Source organism: Mandrillus leucophaeus, unplaced genomic scaffold (assembly GCF_000951045.1).
Source record: "Mandrillus leucophaeus isolate KB7577 unplaced genomic scaffold, Mleu.le_1.0 Scaffold502, whole genome shotgun sequence".
Taxonomy (NCBI): Eukaryota; Metazoa; Chordata; class Mammalia; order Primates; family Cercopithecidae; genus Mandrillus; species Mandrillus leucophaeus.
The window spans coordinates 1,401,356-1,416,748 of NW_012105388.1; the positions used below are offsets into that span (position 1 = coordinate 1,401,356).

Consider the following 15,393-nt stretch of genomic DNA (forward strand, 5'->3'; position numbering starts at 1 on the left):
AAAATTACAGAATATTTTATAAGACATAATGCTCAGATACAACAGATATTTCAAAGAAATGTCAGTTCACTAAAATTACAGAATATTTTATAAGAGTTTCGGATACTCTTAGCAACTGAAAGATGTAAACTAGAAGAAAAAAAGGTTGAAATGAGAAAAGAAAAAGGACAGCAGTTATAGGCTCTTTACACTAAGAAACAGAATTTTTTTAAAATCTTAATATGCTTGGCATTGACAACAGCATAAAAGCAGAATAATTCTTCTCCTTCCTCTAACCAGGAACTTCTTTACTATTGACAAATATAGATTCTTCCCCATCATTCCCTTCTATAGTAGCTAAGATTCTCACATTTCCAAGCATATCTAAGCTCCCTACAGAAAGATATGTACCCAAAATAGCACAGAATGAAATAAGACTTTAAACTACACATCTCCTTCAAATGAACAAAGACAGTAAAATTAAAACAAAATTCTTTTTCTTACATTAGAATTCCTTTAAGATCAAAGAATACCAAGCACCCGTTTCACAGTAAATGATCTATTGATTTATCTAACGAACAGGAAAGAAAAACATGACAAATTACATGTAATGGTAAGGCCAAAAAAAAACATTTAGGGTAGGAATTTTAATCTTATTTTTCATTAAGTTCATTATACTAGCTGTGTGGGATTACCTACTGGCAATGATCTATTCCTGACTCCTGTGCTCTTCTTCTGTATAGTAAAGGACGGACACCTGAAACCTATATCACTCAAACTATTTTGCCACCAGAGCTCTGGATATAATTTAGATTCTGCCAATAAGATGCACTTGCTTCAGATGTGGAAAGCAGAAGAGAGACAAGGTCCATTTTTCCTCTGACCATGGTAGCAGCTGATGTGTAGGCTTTGGCAGACATGAATTTTTGAAGTACTAGACTCCACATTCCAATGCCAATAAGCAGCTTTGGAACTTTGGGGTATATGTGATATTGTGAATGACTACCTGCAGCCTCTATTAGTATTAACAACTAATAAAGTTGCCTACTATATTAGGTGAAAAAAGTTGTTGGAGAGGCCAAGGGAAGCACACAGTAGATTGTTACAGAATTTCAGAATGTCAGAGTTTGGGCTCACCTGGACTACCCCTCATTTTATGTATGAAAACAGTTCCATAATGGTTAAAAACCCACGTTTCTTGTTATCCTTTTAATGTACTTTAGAACATAACACATACTGCTTCCAATTAGTCATGAAATAATCAGTTTAAGATGTTTCCATTAGCAAGTAAACATGTAAACCTGGTGAAGTATTTCCCATCCAAAAATAGAACTCTTCTCTGACTCCTGTAGCTACTCCATTTCTCTATTCCCATGTATAGGGATCACCCTGAAATAATTTTCTTCACTTCCTCTATTATTACTTCCCTGAATCCACTTTAGTTGACTTTTGCCATTACCACTCCAATGAAAGAACTTTCACGAAGATCACTAACAAGTTCTCATGGTCAATTCCAAGGTAATTCCTCACTCTTTATCTTAATCATCATCTCTTAGCTCTCTTGGTCCCTGTAATTAACTGTTACATCCCCTTCTTTAATAACTTTCTTTGCTTGAATTTTGGGACACCACTATTCTACATTTTCTCCTATTTTACTGGCCAGTTACTCTTCTTCCTTTTCAAGTACTGGTTCCTCTTTCTCTTTCAGCCTGTAATGTTGGAGATGGCCCAGAACTTGGTACCTCACTCTGTTTTCTTTCCTCTGTGTTTCTCTCTAGGTAGTAGCACCACAAATTAAACTTCCAGTTTCAACCTCTCTCCTAAACTCCAGACCCAGATATTTGATTGTCCACTTGACTTCTCCACTTGAATGCCTAATAGCCATATCAAACTTAACACATCTAAAATTCTTGACTTCCACCTCTAACTACTCCTTCCCCAGGACTGGTCTCAGTAAATGGTATCACCAATCATCCAATACCTAAGCATAGGATTTATCATTATATCAACAATTTCTATCAGCTTTACTTTCAAAATATATTTGGCATCCAAGTACTTTCTGCCACCTTCATGACTACCACACTAGTATGGACCACAAACAATCTCTCTCATCTAGCTCACTAAAATGGCTTCTTAACTTGTCTCCCTACTTCCAGTCATACTCCCCATCATGGTCCATGTTATGGAGTAACTACTAATTTTTTTAAATATAAATCATATCAAGTCACTCCCATACTCAAACCTTTCAATGGCATCCCCTCAAATCCAGGATGAAATCCAAAGTTCTCACCAAAGCCTATGAAGTTTTCTTTGAGCTTACATCTGCTGCCTCTCAATCTCATCTACCACTCTCCCCTCAGCCCCTGCATTCCAGTTGTACTCAGCTTCTTCATGTTCCTTAAATATACAAACTGTTCCTTCCTGAGGGTCTTTACATTTGCTGTTTCCTCTGTCTAGAAGCTCTTTCTCCATATTTTCCCCTAAATCTACTTTTTTTCTTTTTTAGACGGAGTCTCACTCTGTCGCCCAGGCTAGACTGTGTGATCTCGGCTCACTGCAAGCTCCACCTCCCAGGTTCACACCATTCTCCTGCCTCAGCCTCCTGAGTAGCTGGGACTACAGGCACCCGCCACCATGCTTGGCTAATTTTTTGTACTTTTTAGTAGAGATGGGGTTTCACCGTGTTAACCAGGATGGTCTCGATCTCCTGACCTCGTGATCCATCCGCCTCAGCCTCCCAAAGTGCTGGGATTACAGGCATGAGCCACTGCGCCCGACCCCCCTAAATCTTTACATTGTTATTTCAGTGATTTTTCTGCCTATGGCAAAAGCAATGTTCTCACCAAACCCTTGTCTTCTTCTTGAGCACACAGAAGATACATGATCCCAGTCTCTCTTACAGTAGGCTGGGCAAAGTGACAGAGTTTCAGCCCACTAAACGTTGGCTAAAAGCCAGGCCTGATTCTTAAAACATTTTGCACAATACACCAAACTCTTTCTTCCCTAATATCCCAAGCAAGAAGCAAAGAATTTCAAGTTGTTGGGGCTACACAATAGAAGGAACCTGGATCCCTCACTCCCTGCTTGGAGAAAAGCAATCCTAGAAAGTGAAGTCAAATTTTGTGCAAGTGAAAAAATTTTATTCCATTAAGCTACTGAGATTTTGGGGCTGTTAAAACAGCTAGCATTAATTACTTTGACGATGTTGTCTTAAAGTGGAACTTCTTCAGAGAAGCCTTCCCTGACCACTCAGTCTAGTCACTCATTTCTCGATTCAACTTCTAACCTCCTATGCTGCTTTGTGTTTCTTTAGAGAACTCAGCTCTAATTTTTAGTGTATTTATTTACTTGCTTATTGTTTAGCTCTGCACTAGAGTGTAAGATCCATTAAGGTAGGGACTATATCATACCCATTACTTTATTTCAGGTTCAAGAACAGTCCTTGGTTCATTATTGGGAACTTGCAGATGCCAGTTGCTGGTCTGAGTTCTACCAACAAATATTTGATGAATGATGGAATGACTTAATGGTGTTTTGTGGCAAACAGCATTGAGATGGAACACACACTTAACAGATTCTAAGTAAGACCTGTCATTAACCCAGAGTAGGACATGTCTAAGTTCAGAAATGCCCTACATGGATATGTTTTCATTTCCAAACTGCCCCATGTCTCAACATTCTCTTTTTGAAAAGCTCTAAGAAGAGAGGAGATAAGCAGTATTATTTATTATACCATTGTGCCAAAGACATTTGATATAGATATCCATGCATAGGAACTCCTGGCGTGAAAGTAAATTTGAAGATGAGAGCAAGAAATAGCATGATGCCTGATCAGGGAACTACTAATACTATAAAACCTAAACTAGTGCTATAAAACCTGGGAGGAGGACTTCAGTGGCAATGACAGCTGCATCAGAAGCAGCAGAAGACAGTGAGAAGTGTCTAAAGTTTAAGCTTACCAAATTTTCTAGGGAACAGAGCAAGCTGGGAGAAGCCTTCCAACAAATATGCCAACTATTGTTCAAAGACAAGCAGAAACAAACCTGAAGAATACGGGTTTTCTGTTGATTATTTGTCATTCTTCTTGACTTGGTCCTTTCCACTTCATGTCTATGAACCCATCCTCGAAGTTCATGATTTAACCTATAAAATATAGTTTAATTGATTAAACATAGAAATTAACTAAACACAGAAATGAATGTTTCACCCTGTGGTTGGAAATGCATCTAATCATTTGTAGGTTCTAAAGTGCATTCCAAGTGCCTGATGACTCAATATTGCTTTTTGATTTGAAAAAGTTGACACCTAATGTTGTTTTTAATAAGACACGCATTTTCACATGGTAAACCTGTCAACCACGCATTCAAAATTCAAAGAAAACTACAGCTAAATACCTCCCAAATATAAACACTGGATGTTAAGGTTTTTCAACCAGAAAAAGTATTTCCTTGCCGGGCACGGTGGCTCACACCTGTAATTCTAGCACTTTGGGAGGCTGGGTGGGAAGACTGCTTGAGTCCAAGAGTTTGAGATTAGCCTGGGCAACACAGTGAGACCCTGTCTCTACAGAAAATTTTTTTTAAAAATTAGCTGGGCGTGGTGGCATGTGCCTGTAGTCTCAGCTACTCAGGAGGCAGAGGCAGGAGGATCACTTGAGCCTGGGAGTTTGGGAAAGCAGTGAGCTATGATCAAGCCACTGCACACCAGCCTGAGCAACAGAGCGAGACCCTGTCTAAAAATAAAATAAAAGTCATAGGACCCCTAACAACAAATAGATGTATTAAAACCTCTTGAAAATCCTGCTTTTTTGGGAGAAGAAAAAGAATGAACTCAATTGCTGGGGGTAAAAAAAATGCAAATTTTTCAACACAGGAAATAAAAGTGTAGCTCACATATAACTTCCTTTATTTTGCTTACTTTTTACAGCAGCTGTGAAGATGTTAAACTATGTTTATTTAACTGTAGTTGATTACTACCTATCACAAAAAACCTGAGGTAGCTTTTGAGGTTTTAAGGATAAGGTCCAAAATCACAGGAAAAAAAATTAAGGGAAAAGCTGATAAAGAAGTGTGTACTAACGGTAAAGTATCTCCAAAATCACATATCCACAAATTATTATCTTCCTAATTAGAAGAAAAAGGTACTTTCTGCTATGAATGTTACCAACTATAAGCCTAACACCCTGAAATTGTAATATTAATTTCATTCTGTAGTTTTCAAAGAAGACATATTTAAGTAAGCAACCATCACATAAAATAGACCCATCACCGTATCTATCAGGTTGGTGGAGAAACTGGACGACTAATATGCCTACAGTTATCCAACAAACAATTCAGAGATTCTCTCAGTCACTTAGTGAACCTGACCAATTACTTGTCTAGGTTCCAAAGCTAAACATGGGAACCAACTCAGATGTTCTGAGTTGTTCTGCAATAATCTACAACACTCACCTGAGAGACTCTGTGGTGTTAATTAGGGGCTGACAAGGAGGTGGAGGAATATAAAGCAATGGTTCTTCAGTTAGCACCATCAGGGCTTTGTCATTTGAAACAGAATGATCATATCTGAAACATGGATGCACAAAGTTTGTTTCCTTATATCTTAAATTCCTAAGAAGTTTGCTATAAGAAAATCATCATTAGTGTTAACTTTTCATGGAAATATAGTAAACAGAATATACTGCAAGATAAAGTATAAAATATAAAAACTTATTTTACATGAAATGTCATTTTCTGATTTTCTACAGAGACAGGATGGTAATTCACATTTGTCTAGTCACCATTTATTAAGCAATTAATTTGGAATACGGGATACAATAACACATGGTTCATCATGTCTTCAACAAGCTTAAGACATGCACAATGCTGCTGATACAGAGGTGGTAACACAGTAATGGGGTAATTGAGGGGAAAATCAACCGGTATTATGTGACCAGACTAAAGTTTTGGGGTTATTCACAGTTCTACGATAATAAAACTGGATAGTACCCATAAAACAGGTAGAAGAGTGTGTGTGTGTGTGTGTGTGTGTGTGTGTGTTACGGATAGGGTAAGACATAAAATGCTTGGCAGAAGAAAAGTGAAAGAGTTGAAAAGCCGAATATATACTATGGGATCATGGAAGAATCTGAACCACTAGTAAAACAACAGGGTGACTGACATTAACTAGTTACTCTATTTGCTTCAAAAATACATAGTTTGCTAGCCATCACACTGATGTAGATCATGTGAATTCATATCCAAGGTGTGATGTAGGAAGCAAACTGGAGTTGAAAGTTAGAATTTGAGATTTACTGCTATTTGTGCTCTTCAGTCTGCAATCTTAATCTCTCTCACTAAGAAAACTTGCACCTCTCCTGAATTTCTTTATATAGGATGATCTGGATTTAGAAAACTAGATATGCTAATATCTCAAAAGAAAACATGTAAACATATAAAACTGAATATAGTGAGATTCACACTTTTCATTTAGTCATTCAACAAAAAATTGCTGAATACCAACTGTGTGCCAGGTATTGTGCTAGGTGCTGAGAATCCAGTAGGGAATAAGAGAATCAAACTTTCTGTCCCCAAAGACCTTAATGGGGAAGATGGACCAAATAGAAGAAAATAAATGGATAAAATAAATCCAAACCCTGGTAAGTGCTATGAGAGAAACAAGCAAATGGTTGAAATGGAAAAGCAATGGTAGTATATACTTTAGATAAAATGGTCCGAGAAGGAGATGGTAGTTACATCAAGGCCTAAATGATGAGAAGAAGCCGCCTCTATAGAAACTGGGGTAAGAGCGTTCTAGGCGTAAAAGAGGCAGATGGGGAAAAGGTGGGCTCAAAGAACTTTAAAAAGACCACTGGCTGAAAAGTTGCAAGCAAGCGGGGAGGTAGATGGGGAACAGGATGAGGTTGGAAAGACAGAAACCAGGTCATAATAAGGAATTACTAAATGTAATAAGAAGTCACAAAAATGTTTCAAATAAAGAAGTGATACATTTCAATTTACATTTATACCTTGCCATGGTACCAAAAATGGACTCAATGGATGCAAAAGGGGAAGCTAAGACACCAATTCGGAAAGAGCTATGGCAATCCTGGCAAGAACTGATAATGGCATGGACTAGGTTTGCGGCAGCAGAGACGGAGAGGGATGGACCAATTCAAGACAATTTTTGGGAAGAATATCAACAACACTTGTTGAAAGACAGGAATCAGGATTTCTGGCTTAAGCAATGGAAAGGAAAAAACAGCTGTAGAAAATTGGTTGGAAGTAAAAGAGGGAGAGGAACTGAGTTCCACAGTGCACGTGTTAAGTTTGAAATGTTAAAACAGAGATGTCAAAGAGACTATTGGATATGTGAGTTTGGAGACTCAGAAAAGAAGTCTGGACTGAAAATATAAATTTGAGAGTCATCAGGATATACAGATATGGAGTGTGCATGAAATTATGGATGAGTCGCCTAGGCAGAAAGAAAATTTTAAAAGTTCACAGTTCCAAACCTCGAGATTTGGGTAAAAAAGGAGCCCACAAAGATTACTGTGAAGGAGCAGCCAATAAAAAAAGGAAACTAAAAAAACGTAGCAACACAAAAGGAAAGTCTTTCAAGGAGCAAAAGACCCACATAGCCAAATGCTGAGGAAAGGGCAAGTAAGATGGCAGAAAGCACTGGCCCCTTAACAGAAATAATTTTGGCAAAGTGGAAGGTTAACTTCAAGTTAAAAGTTAGAGATATCTATTTATGCCCCATAAGAGAGAAAAGAAACAACAGCAGAGGATATATAGAACATTCTTCCCTGCAACTTGCACCAGGAATATTCTCAATGTCCTCTCTTGAGGCTGTAAGGGTTAAGCAGGTTTAAGTTGTTTAGAATAAAACAGACATGTTGGTGCACAGGTAATGACTGCAAACAGAAAAGGATCAGCCTAAAATGAAGCACTGAGTGAGAAGGAAAAAAAAAATCTGCCTTGTGTTTGATAAATCTGAATGCCTGTAAGAAAAGGCTGCTTAGCACTTCTTCTTATAAATCTATGACATATGCATTATTTTAAAAATCATGCCTGCATACTTAGAAAAATACAAACACTGTAGTCCATGAGAAAAGTCCAAAACTGCCTTTGAAAATGTATTTCTGATCTGAACTCTAGTAACAATTTCTGCACATCTGTGCTAACTGGCTTTGTTCTATCAGCCAAAAATATTCTTCAGAAAAGAAAAAAAAAAAAAGTCTGATAGGGGAAATACCAGGACAAGGATTGGGTGGAGTTAAAGGAGAGAGAAAATCAGCCAACATGCAATCTGGAGACAATTAGACCAACATTACATTAGCCCAGAAACAGTCAGAGTTCGAGTCTGCTTGCAAACATTTTATGCCAAGAGAAAAAAAATCAGCAAATAAATCACTGAAGTAAAGGACAGTGCTAGGGAGCTAGAGTTAATGAGAATTCTTGGAGTAAAGATCAGTTCTGGGTGACATCTTATATATATAGGGTGACCATCCTTTCCCATTTATCCAAGACAGCAGTACTGATGTTCTCATGTAATTATTACTAGCAGTACCTTTCCTTCTTAAAAGTGTCCCAGTTTGATAGAACATTATATGGTCATACTATTTATATGCCACACATTTCTATGACTGAAAAAATATATGCAGTTAATTACTAAATGATATGCTAATACAATATTATAAACTATGGGATTAGAATCTACTTTTTTATTGGAACCATATCTCATAGCTCTCCTTAGAAAAAGAAACATAAAGTAAGCTGCATTAAAAAATGTATCGGTATCATGGCTGAAAATAGATAAAACATCTAAAATTCAGTTCAGAACACAGAACAAAGTAATATTAGGTGCTTTCAAATGTTTCACAAACATTTTTTGGTATCTTTTATTCAGTATTTATACTGATAAAAGCAAGAACATCAAATTAATGGACTGGCATTTTTTTAAATCTCTCAAGTTGCTGAATAATATTTCAAGAGACTTGCATGTAATCAAGAATCCATAATGTTTCCTGGGTTGTTTTTTTTTCCCAAGACCAGTAACCCAGATTATTCACTCGATGGTGACTTTGGAGTAGGGAGAGAGAAAATAGTTTGCATTCCATGTACTACTTTGAAAGCTGATAAATTTCAGCCAGAAAGTCATTCAGACTTCTAGGCTGAACTAGTATGATCAGACTACCATGCTTTCTGGGAGCCACCATGTTATCTTATGCTAATGTGAACAAAAAAGTGAAGGCTTCTATTTGCTGTAGTTAGTGCAGAAGAAATAATATTCTTGTAAAGCTTATCTGAACTGTAATTTCAAGAATTCAATCCATAACTTGTTCTATTCTTTAGCAAGAAGTCATCTCGACTCTTGCAAATCCAAACGCTATTAGGTTTAAATTTAATTTTTGATGGATCTTATGTGGACACTAACAGAATTCAAAATTATAGAACATGTAGGGCAAACCTGGACAAATTATTTAGTAAAATTAAAGATACTATTAAACTCTACCAATACTCAAGGGCACTGTTAAGAGATCATCAAGGTCAATATTTAAGAAGTACGATGAATTTTGGCATGTAAAAACACAGGAAATGTTATGTTTTCCAACATTATGACATCTACCACTGCTATGCTGCATTGCAGCTACTGCCATAAAATCCTTTGGGTCCTCCACTGACTTAGCATACTGCATTCCACAAAAATAACAGTTTTTTCAGGAAGGCTAAGTGGAGACAAGCCTGCAGGATTGTGGTGATCATCTTTCAACAGTATGGATGTAACAGTAAAAATCAGAAAGAATGATTGCCCTATAAATCCTTAAAGAGATAAAAGTAAACAAATGTGTAATAATTTTCAAGCATTATATTTTGCAAGGGTTACCATACTGTGACCTCTCTTTGCCTTGTTAGTTAGTAAAGGAGCTGGCCCCATTTGGCTCTAATACAAATTCTAAATAACACAGGGAAATGTTTATCAAAAAGTATACAACTATAAAAATGTCCACTATACCTTCTTCTAGTTAACCTAATATGGAAATTCCATTTTTATACAATTAAAGCCTTTTGCTATTGACAAGCAATATGGAAATTTATCAAGTCATTATTAAATTGCAACAAGGGAGGGATTCAACAAAGATCACAATAAATGAGTATAAATGATTTTACCTAATGACTGCAAATAGGTTCAATCATATTATTCCACCATATCATATCCATCCATAGGTGAGACAGTAACAAATATTAGATGTGTTATATGTATAAACACATGATAGATAAAATAACTATTAAAGACATTGTATATAATATGTATATATTTCAATATGTATATTAATGCATACTAACTGAGATTTTAACATTACATCTCTATAGGAATTTTAAAACTACAAAAGGTTTCAAAGTAAATTTAGTTTTAGAATATTAAAAGTAAAATTTATTAATGGTTTCAGTAATTTATGTGTTCTGCTACTCAAAATGATACATGAACAATTTAGATGCAATGTTATACTACAGATAATTCTCTTGTTTCAGCTTCATTAAATCACTTAGGCCAAAAGATAGATGCATGCCATCTAACCTGTAGCTGTTTTTCTGGATGACACCATCTGATGTGTCCTGTGCCTCTTTAGCAGAAAATCCTAGAAGGTGCCTCCTCTGATTTGCAGGGCTCACACTAGGGTTCATTCTCCTGGAATCCTGTTCCAGCATGCTGAAAATTAAAAAACAGGAAATAATAGCTGAAATAAAAATACATCACACATATGCCTGCTACATGCAGCTCTGAAACAAACCACCATTCCTTTGTAGATCCATGCATGTAACAAAAATGCTAGGCATAGAAGCAAGTACAAATAGTGTACTGATGTGTTCAAATCTGTAGCATGGTAACCTGCACATATCAAAAACAATTTTTATAAGTATAAAAGTACCTTATTTATAAACTGTTTAAACAATAGTGTTCTATATGCTTTAAAAACTCTATAATTACATGCATATATGAAGTAGAAATAAATATAACACACCTAAAAACAAACTTTAAACTCAGATAATAACTGAAGTAAAAAGGCCTTCTGGATGGTGCAAACTGGTGTTTTCAATGAGGGAATATTTCAAATGAAGTAGGAATTATTCTCTTTCTCAATAGTCAAATTCATTATTAGCCTTTCACAATTCCAGAAGGCAGGGTATCAATTAAGCTAAGAAAAAATTATTTTTAAAATACTTCTATTTGTATTTATATGTAAAAACTTCTATTCTTTCTCCCTACCCTCCCTAATATCTTCATTCATCAATGTATATCCTCTTCAGAGGCATAAGGATTTGGGGAAAACAACAAAATATATACATACAAGCAAATACTCCCTACTTACTTAACACTTTTTTTTTTTCCCACAGGGTCTCACTCTGTCACCCAGGCTGGAGTGCAATGGCGCAATCACAGCTCACCGAAGCCTTGACCTCCCGGACTCAAGCGATCCTCCCACCTCAGCCCCTCTGAGTAGCTCAGACTATAGGCATGTGGCACCACACCTGGCTAATTCTTTTTGTTGTTTAATTTTAGTAGAAATGAGATCTCGCTATGTTGCCCAGGCTAGTCTCAAACTCCTGAGCTCAAGCTATCCTCCCGCCTTGGCCTCCCAAAGTGCTGGGATTACAGACGTTAAGACACTGCACCCAGCCTTAATTAACACTTTCAACTTATTAATAGTGCTTAGGAACTTGACTCATCAGTAAGATTTTCTGTGTGTTCACACTTTGTTTTATGATGCAACCCACATAATTTACACTACTCATAATCTTAAAATTCAACACAAAGGGAATCTCCCTAGAGAAGCACAAAAGATTGTATTTGGAGGGATAAAATGCAAGAGGAAAGTAAGGCTAATGAAAAAGGGTATAGTTAAGGAGCCTGTGGTTCTAAAGGAAAAGCCGTTCTTTGAGATGTAGTAGTTTGCCTCCAAATTTGGGGAAATCAGTGTTGGGGGAAAACAGGGAACAGACACGTCTCTCTAGAATCTTTTTCTGATCCCTTAATATATTTTCCATTCTCCTCGATTCTTCACCCCCAGAAATCACTGCTACCCAGTGATTCTCATATGGTATGCTGTAGCACCTGGGCATACTGCAAACTCTTCAAAGGTATACCACCAATTAAAGCCATTGTGCAAAATTTAATTTTGCTACAACTGAGGCTATATTTCATTACAGTTGTATCTTTCAAACTAAATGTTTACCAAACCTTGCCACAAATGAGGTAAGAGGCCTAGTGGAACGTCTAACTAAACTTAAGAAAACTCACCCTGATGAGTATTTAAGAAAACATGAGAGAAGCAGAAAACAATAGCAATTTGGGAGGGAAGCCAAACGAAGAGTTGATGATAACTAAGAAATTTTATTTCTTCTTTTGGAAACTAACTTTGAAAAAAAGTGTTTACTTTTTCTTTCAAGCATGGTGCCAAAAATTCTACTTATGAAAGTAAGCTATGAATAAAATCAAAGTTAAGAACTTTCCCCTAAGTTAGAGAATCTCAATTCAACCCCTACTGACCCTGCTATTGTATTAGTGAAATATCCACATACTAATGTTCCTGTTTGGTGGAATACTTACTCCCTGATCCCTCCAGTAACTCTACCACCCTAATTACTAAGAGTTTCCCCTTGTTTTAACTAGAAATGTGCTTCCTTTTTAAAACACAAAAAAAACAAACAAACTTCTACCTTTTGATACTAGTTCTGGTCTAAGTAAGCCTTCTTCTAATGTCCAAAGACATCTAACATCCCCCTTACCCCAGGCTTTCTTTTTCAAGGTTATAGTTTCTTGATTATTTCACCTGCCCCTCTTTATAGCATAGTCTGAAGTTCCTTTAGCATATTTGGTCACTCTCCTATCAATATGCTTCTCAGAGGTGATGTCCAGAATTGGCCACAGTACTTCTTAGGTAGCATGACCACTACGGAATGGAAAAGGATGATTCCTTCACCTGCTCCAGACACTGTTGTTCTACTGATGCAGTCTAACATCGCATAGGCTTTTCTGGCAGTTATATTACACTCTATTTATATTGAGCCCAGTGTAATTAAAACCCTAAGTCCTTTCACACAAACCGATTTTGAACCATTACTTTCGCTTCTTCCTATCCCACCTCAACTCTGAATTGATGTAACTGAGTTTTAGGATCCAGCTGAATAATTTATATCAATTCCTTTAAAAATATTTGCCTACTAATCAATCAAGAACTTTTAGGCTCCTCGTTAGCAAAAGAAATTCTTCCAAGAAAGTATCAGCATGCTATCAATATCCTGTACTGAGTTGTTATTAAAATAAAAAGCTCCTTCTGTAAAATCTGTAAAAATGTAGGTTTATCTACTTATGAATTAACTGAAATATCACCTAGATCAAAATTTCCCATCTTGACCATAAAGATATCACAAGAATGTTAAATGTTCTTCTAAGATGCAAATACAGTATATTTTAACAGTAGCTACCACTTTTAAGTACCTACTATGTACTAAGGAATGAAGGCTCAAAGGAAGTTGAGGCTCAAAGACTTTAAACAGTTTGCCCAAAGTTATGCTCTAAATAACTAATAAAGTCAGGATTTGGATTCAGGATTGGAATTCCATCACTGCACTGACCACATTTCCCAGGAATGAATGATACATCCATTCATTTATTCATGTATGTAGTAAATACCTATTACGTTCTAAGAACTATATTTGGTGCGAATGACTCAAAGATGAAAGGTAAAAAAAAATCAGAATACAGCAAGTTTTCAAATACTGCTGGTTCATGCAATGTCATTTTGTGATAACACTGATGACAAGAAAAAAGTCAATTCCCAGCCAAGGTCACTGTCTGTGTGGAGTTTGCATACTCTCCCCAAGTCTGCATGATTTTTCCTGTGGGTACTCCAGTTTCCTCCCACATCTCAAAGATGTGCATGTTAACTGGCACGTCTAAATGGCCCCAGTCTGAATGAATGTGGGGACCATGTGTGAGTGCACCCTTCAAAGGGATGGCACACTGTCTGGGGTTAATTCCTTACTTGTGTGTCGAGCTGCCAGGATAGGCTCCAGCCATCTACCACCCTGAACTGCAATAAACACATTGGAAAATGACCACAAATCATTGTAAAATAAAAATGTGTACAGTATACAATAATCATACAAGTGCATGACAATAAATGATGAATGAAAGCTCTCAGCAAGCCTGCCATATTTGTGACTGTTTTTGAACTGTGTGGTGGGAGGTGCTCCTTTCACTTTGCAACATTTATTCCTTGATTTAAACCACCACTACTATAACCATGTTACTTCACTGTTTTACCAAAAACTGGATTAATAATTATCTTGTTTTTTTAAATTTTTTATTTCCACAGGTTTTTGGGGAACAGGTGGCATTTGGTTAGATGAATAAGTTGTTTAGTTGTGATCTGTGAGATTTTGGTGTACCTATATCCCAAGTTTAGCTCCCACTTATGAGAGAGAACATAACAATGTTTGGTTTTCCATTCCTGAGTTAGTTAACTTAGAATAGTCTCCAATCCCATCCAGGTTGCTGTGAATGCTATTAATTCATTCCTTTTTATGACTGAGAGGTATTCCATCATATACATATACCACAGTTTCTTTATCCACTCGTTGACTGATGGGCATTTGGGTTGGTTCCACATTTTTGCATTGCAAATTTTGCTGCTATAAACATGCATAAGCAAATATCTTTTTTGTATAATGACTTCTTTTCTTCTGGGTAGATACCCCATAGTGGAACTGCTGGATCAAATGATAGTTCTACTTTTAGTTCTTTAAGGAATCTCCACACTGTTTTCCACAGTGGTTGTACTAGTCTAGGTGACTTTACCAATGTTTGAGAACTATTATTGTAAACTAACCCTGTTTTTCACAACATCTTTCCCGTCTCAGTTCCCCAAGAGGTACACATTTTTACAATGAATTCAACAGAAGTGGATAGTTTAGAAAGAGGGACTGGGGGAGTTTGGAGGGGCATGAAAGGGTACAAACAAAGTGGCTATTTGTATGACTTATGGATAATTTATAAATTGAATTAATTAATTCAGAACTATTGATACTTTAAAGTTTATAAACAACTCTTCTACTAATCATTGTTCTTTTAATGATTTTACTAACACTATGAAAACTGGCATTCAAATTCACAATTCAAGGCTGTTAACAGGCAAATGCTTTGAGCTTAACTATCAGTGTAGTCTATCCCATCTGTATCCAGGCTGTCCTAAAATCACTTAGCAGCTGTACTTACTGGAAATCAGTTTTAGTGTTGATTGGTTTGGCTCATAAGTGGTCGCTATTTTTCCCACTGCCCACTTGGTAATGATTATCACATTGTAAAGACAATATACCCTTAAACATAGCTATTTCAGTAAACTTTTAGCCTTTTTTGAGCCAAGGAGCT

General features: G+C 36.5%; 1 protein-coding gene across 1 annotated transcript in view; it reads right to left on the bottom strand.

Annotated features, from left to right (window-relative positions):
- ATF6 (activating transcription factor 6) overlaps positions 1-15,393 on the bottom strand; it is a 201,495-nt gene that overhangs the window by 117,174 nt on the left and 68,928 nt on the right. The window contains exons 10-12 of the mRNA XM_011996105.1: positions 10,540-10,671; positions 5,430-5,543; positions 4,023-4,122 (exon numbers count right to left, since the gene is read on the bottom strand). Of these exons, the coding sequence (XP_011851495.1) occupies positions 4,023-4,122; positions 5,430-5,543; positions 10,540-10,671 (346 nt within the window). The remainder of the gene's footprint in view (positions 1-4,022; positions 4,123-5,429; positions 5,544-10,539; positions 10,672-15,393) is intronic.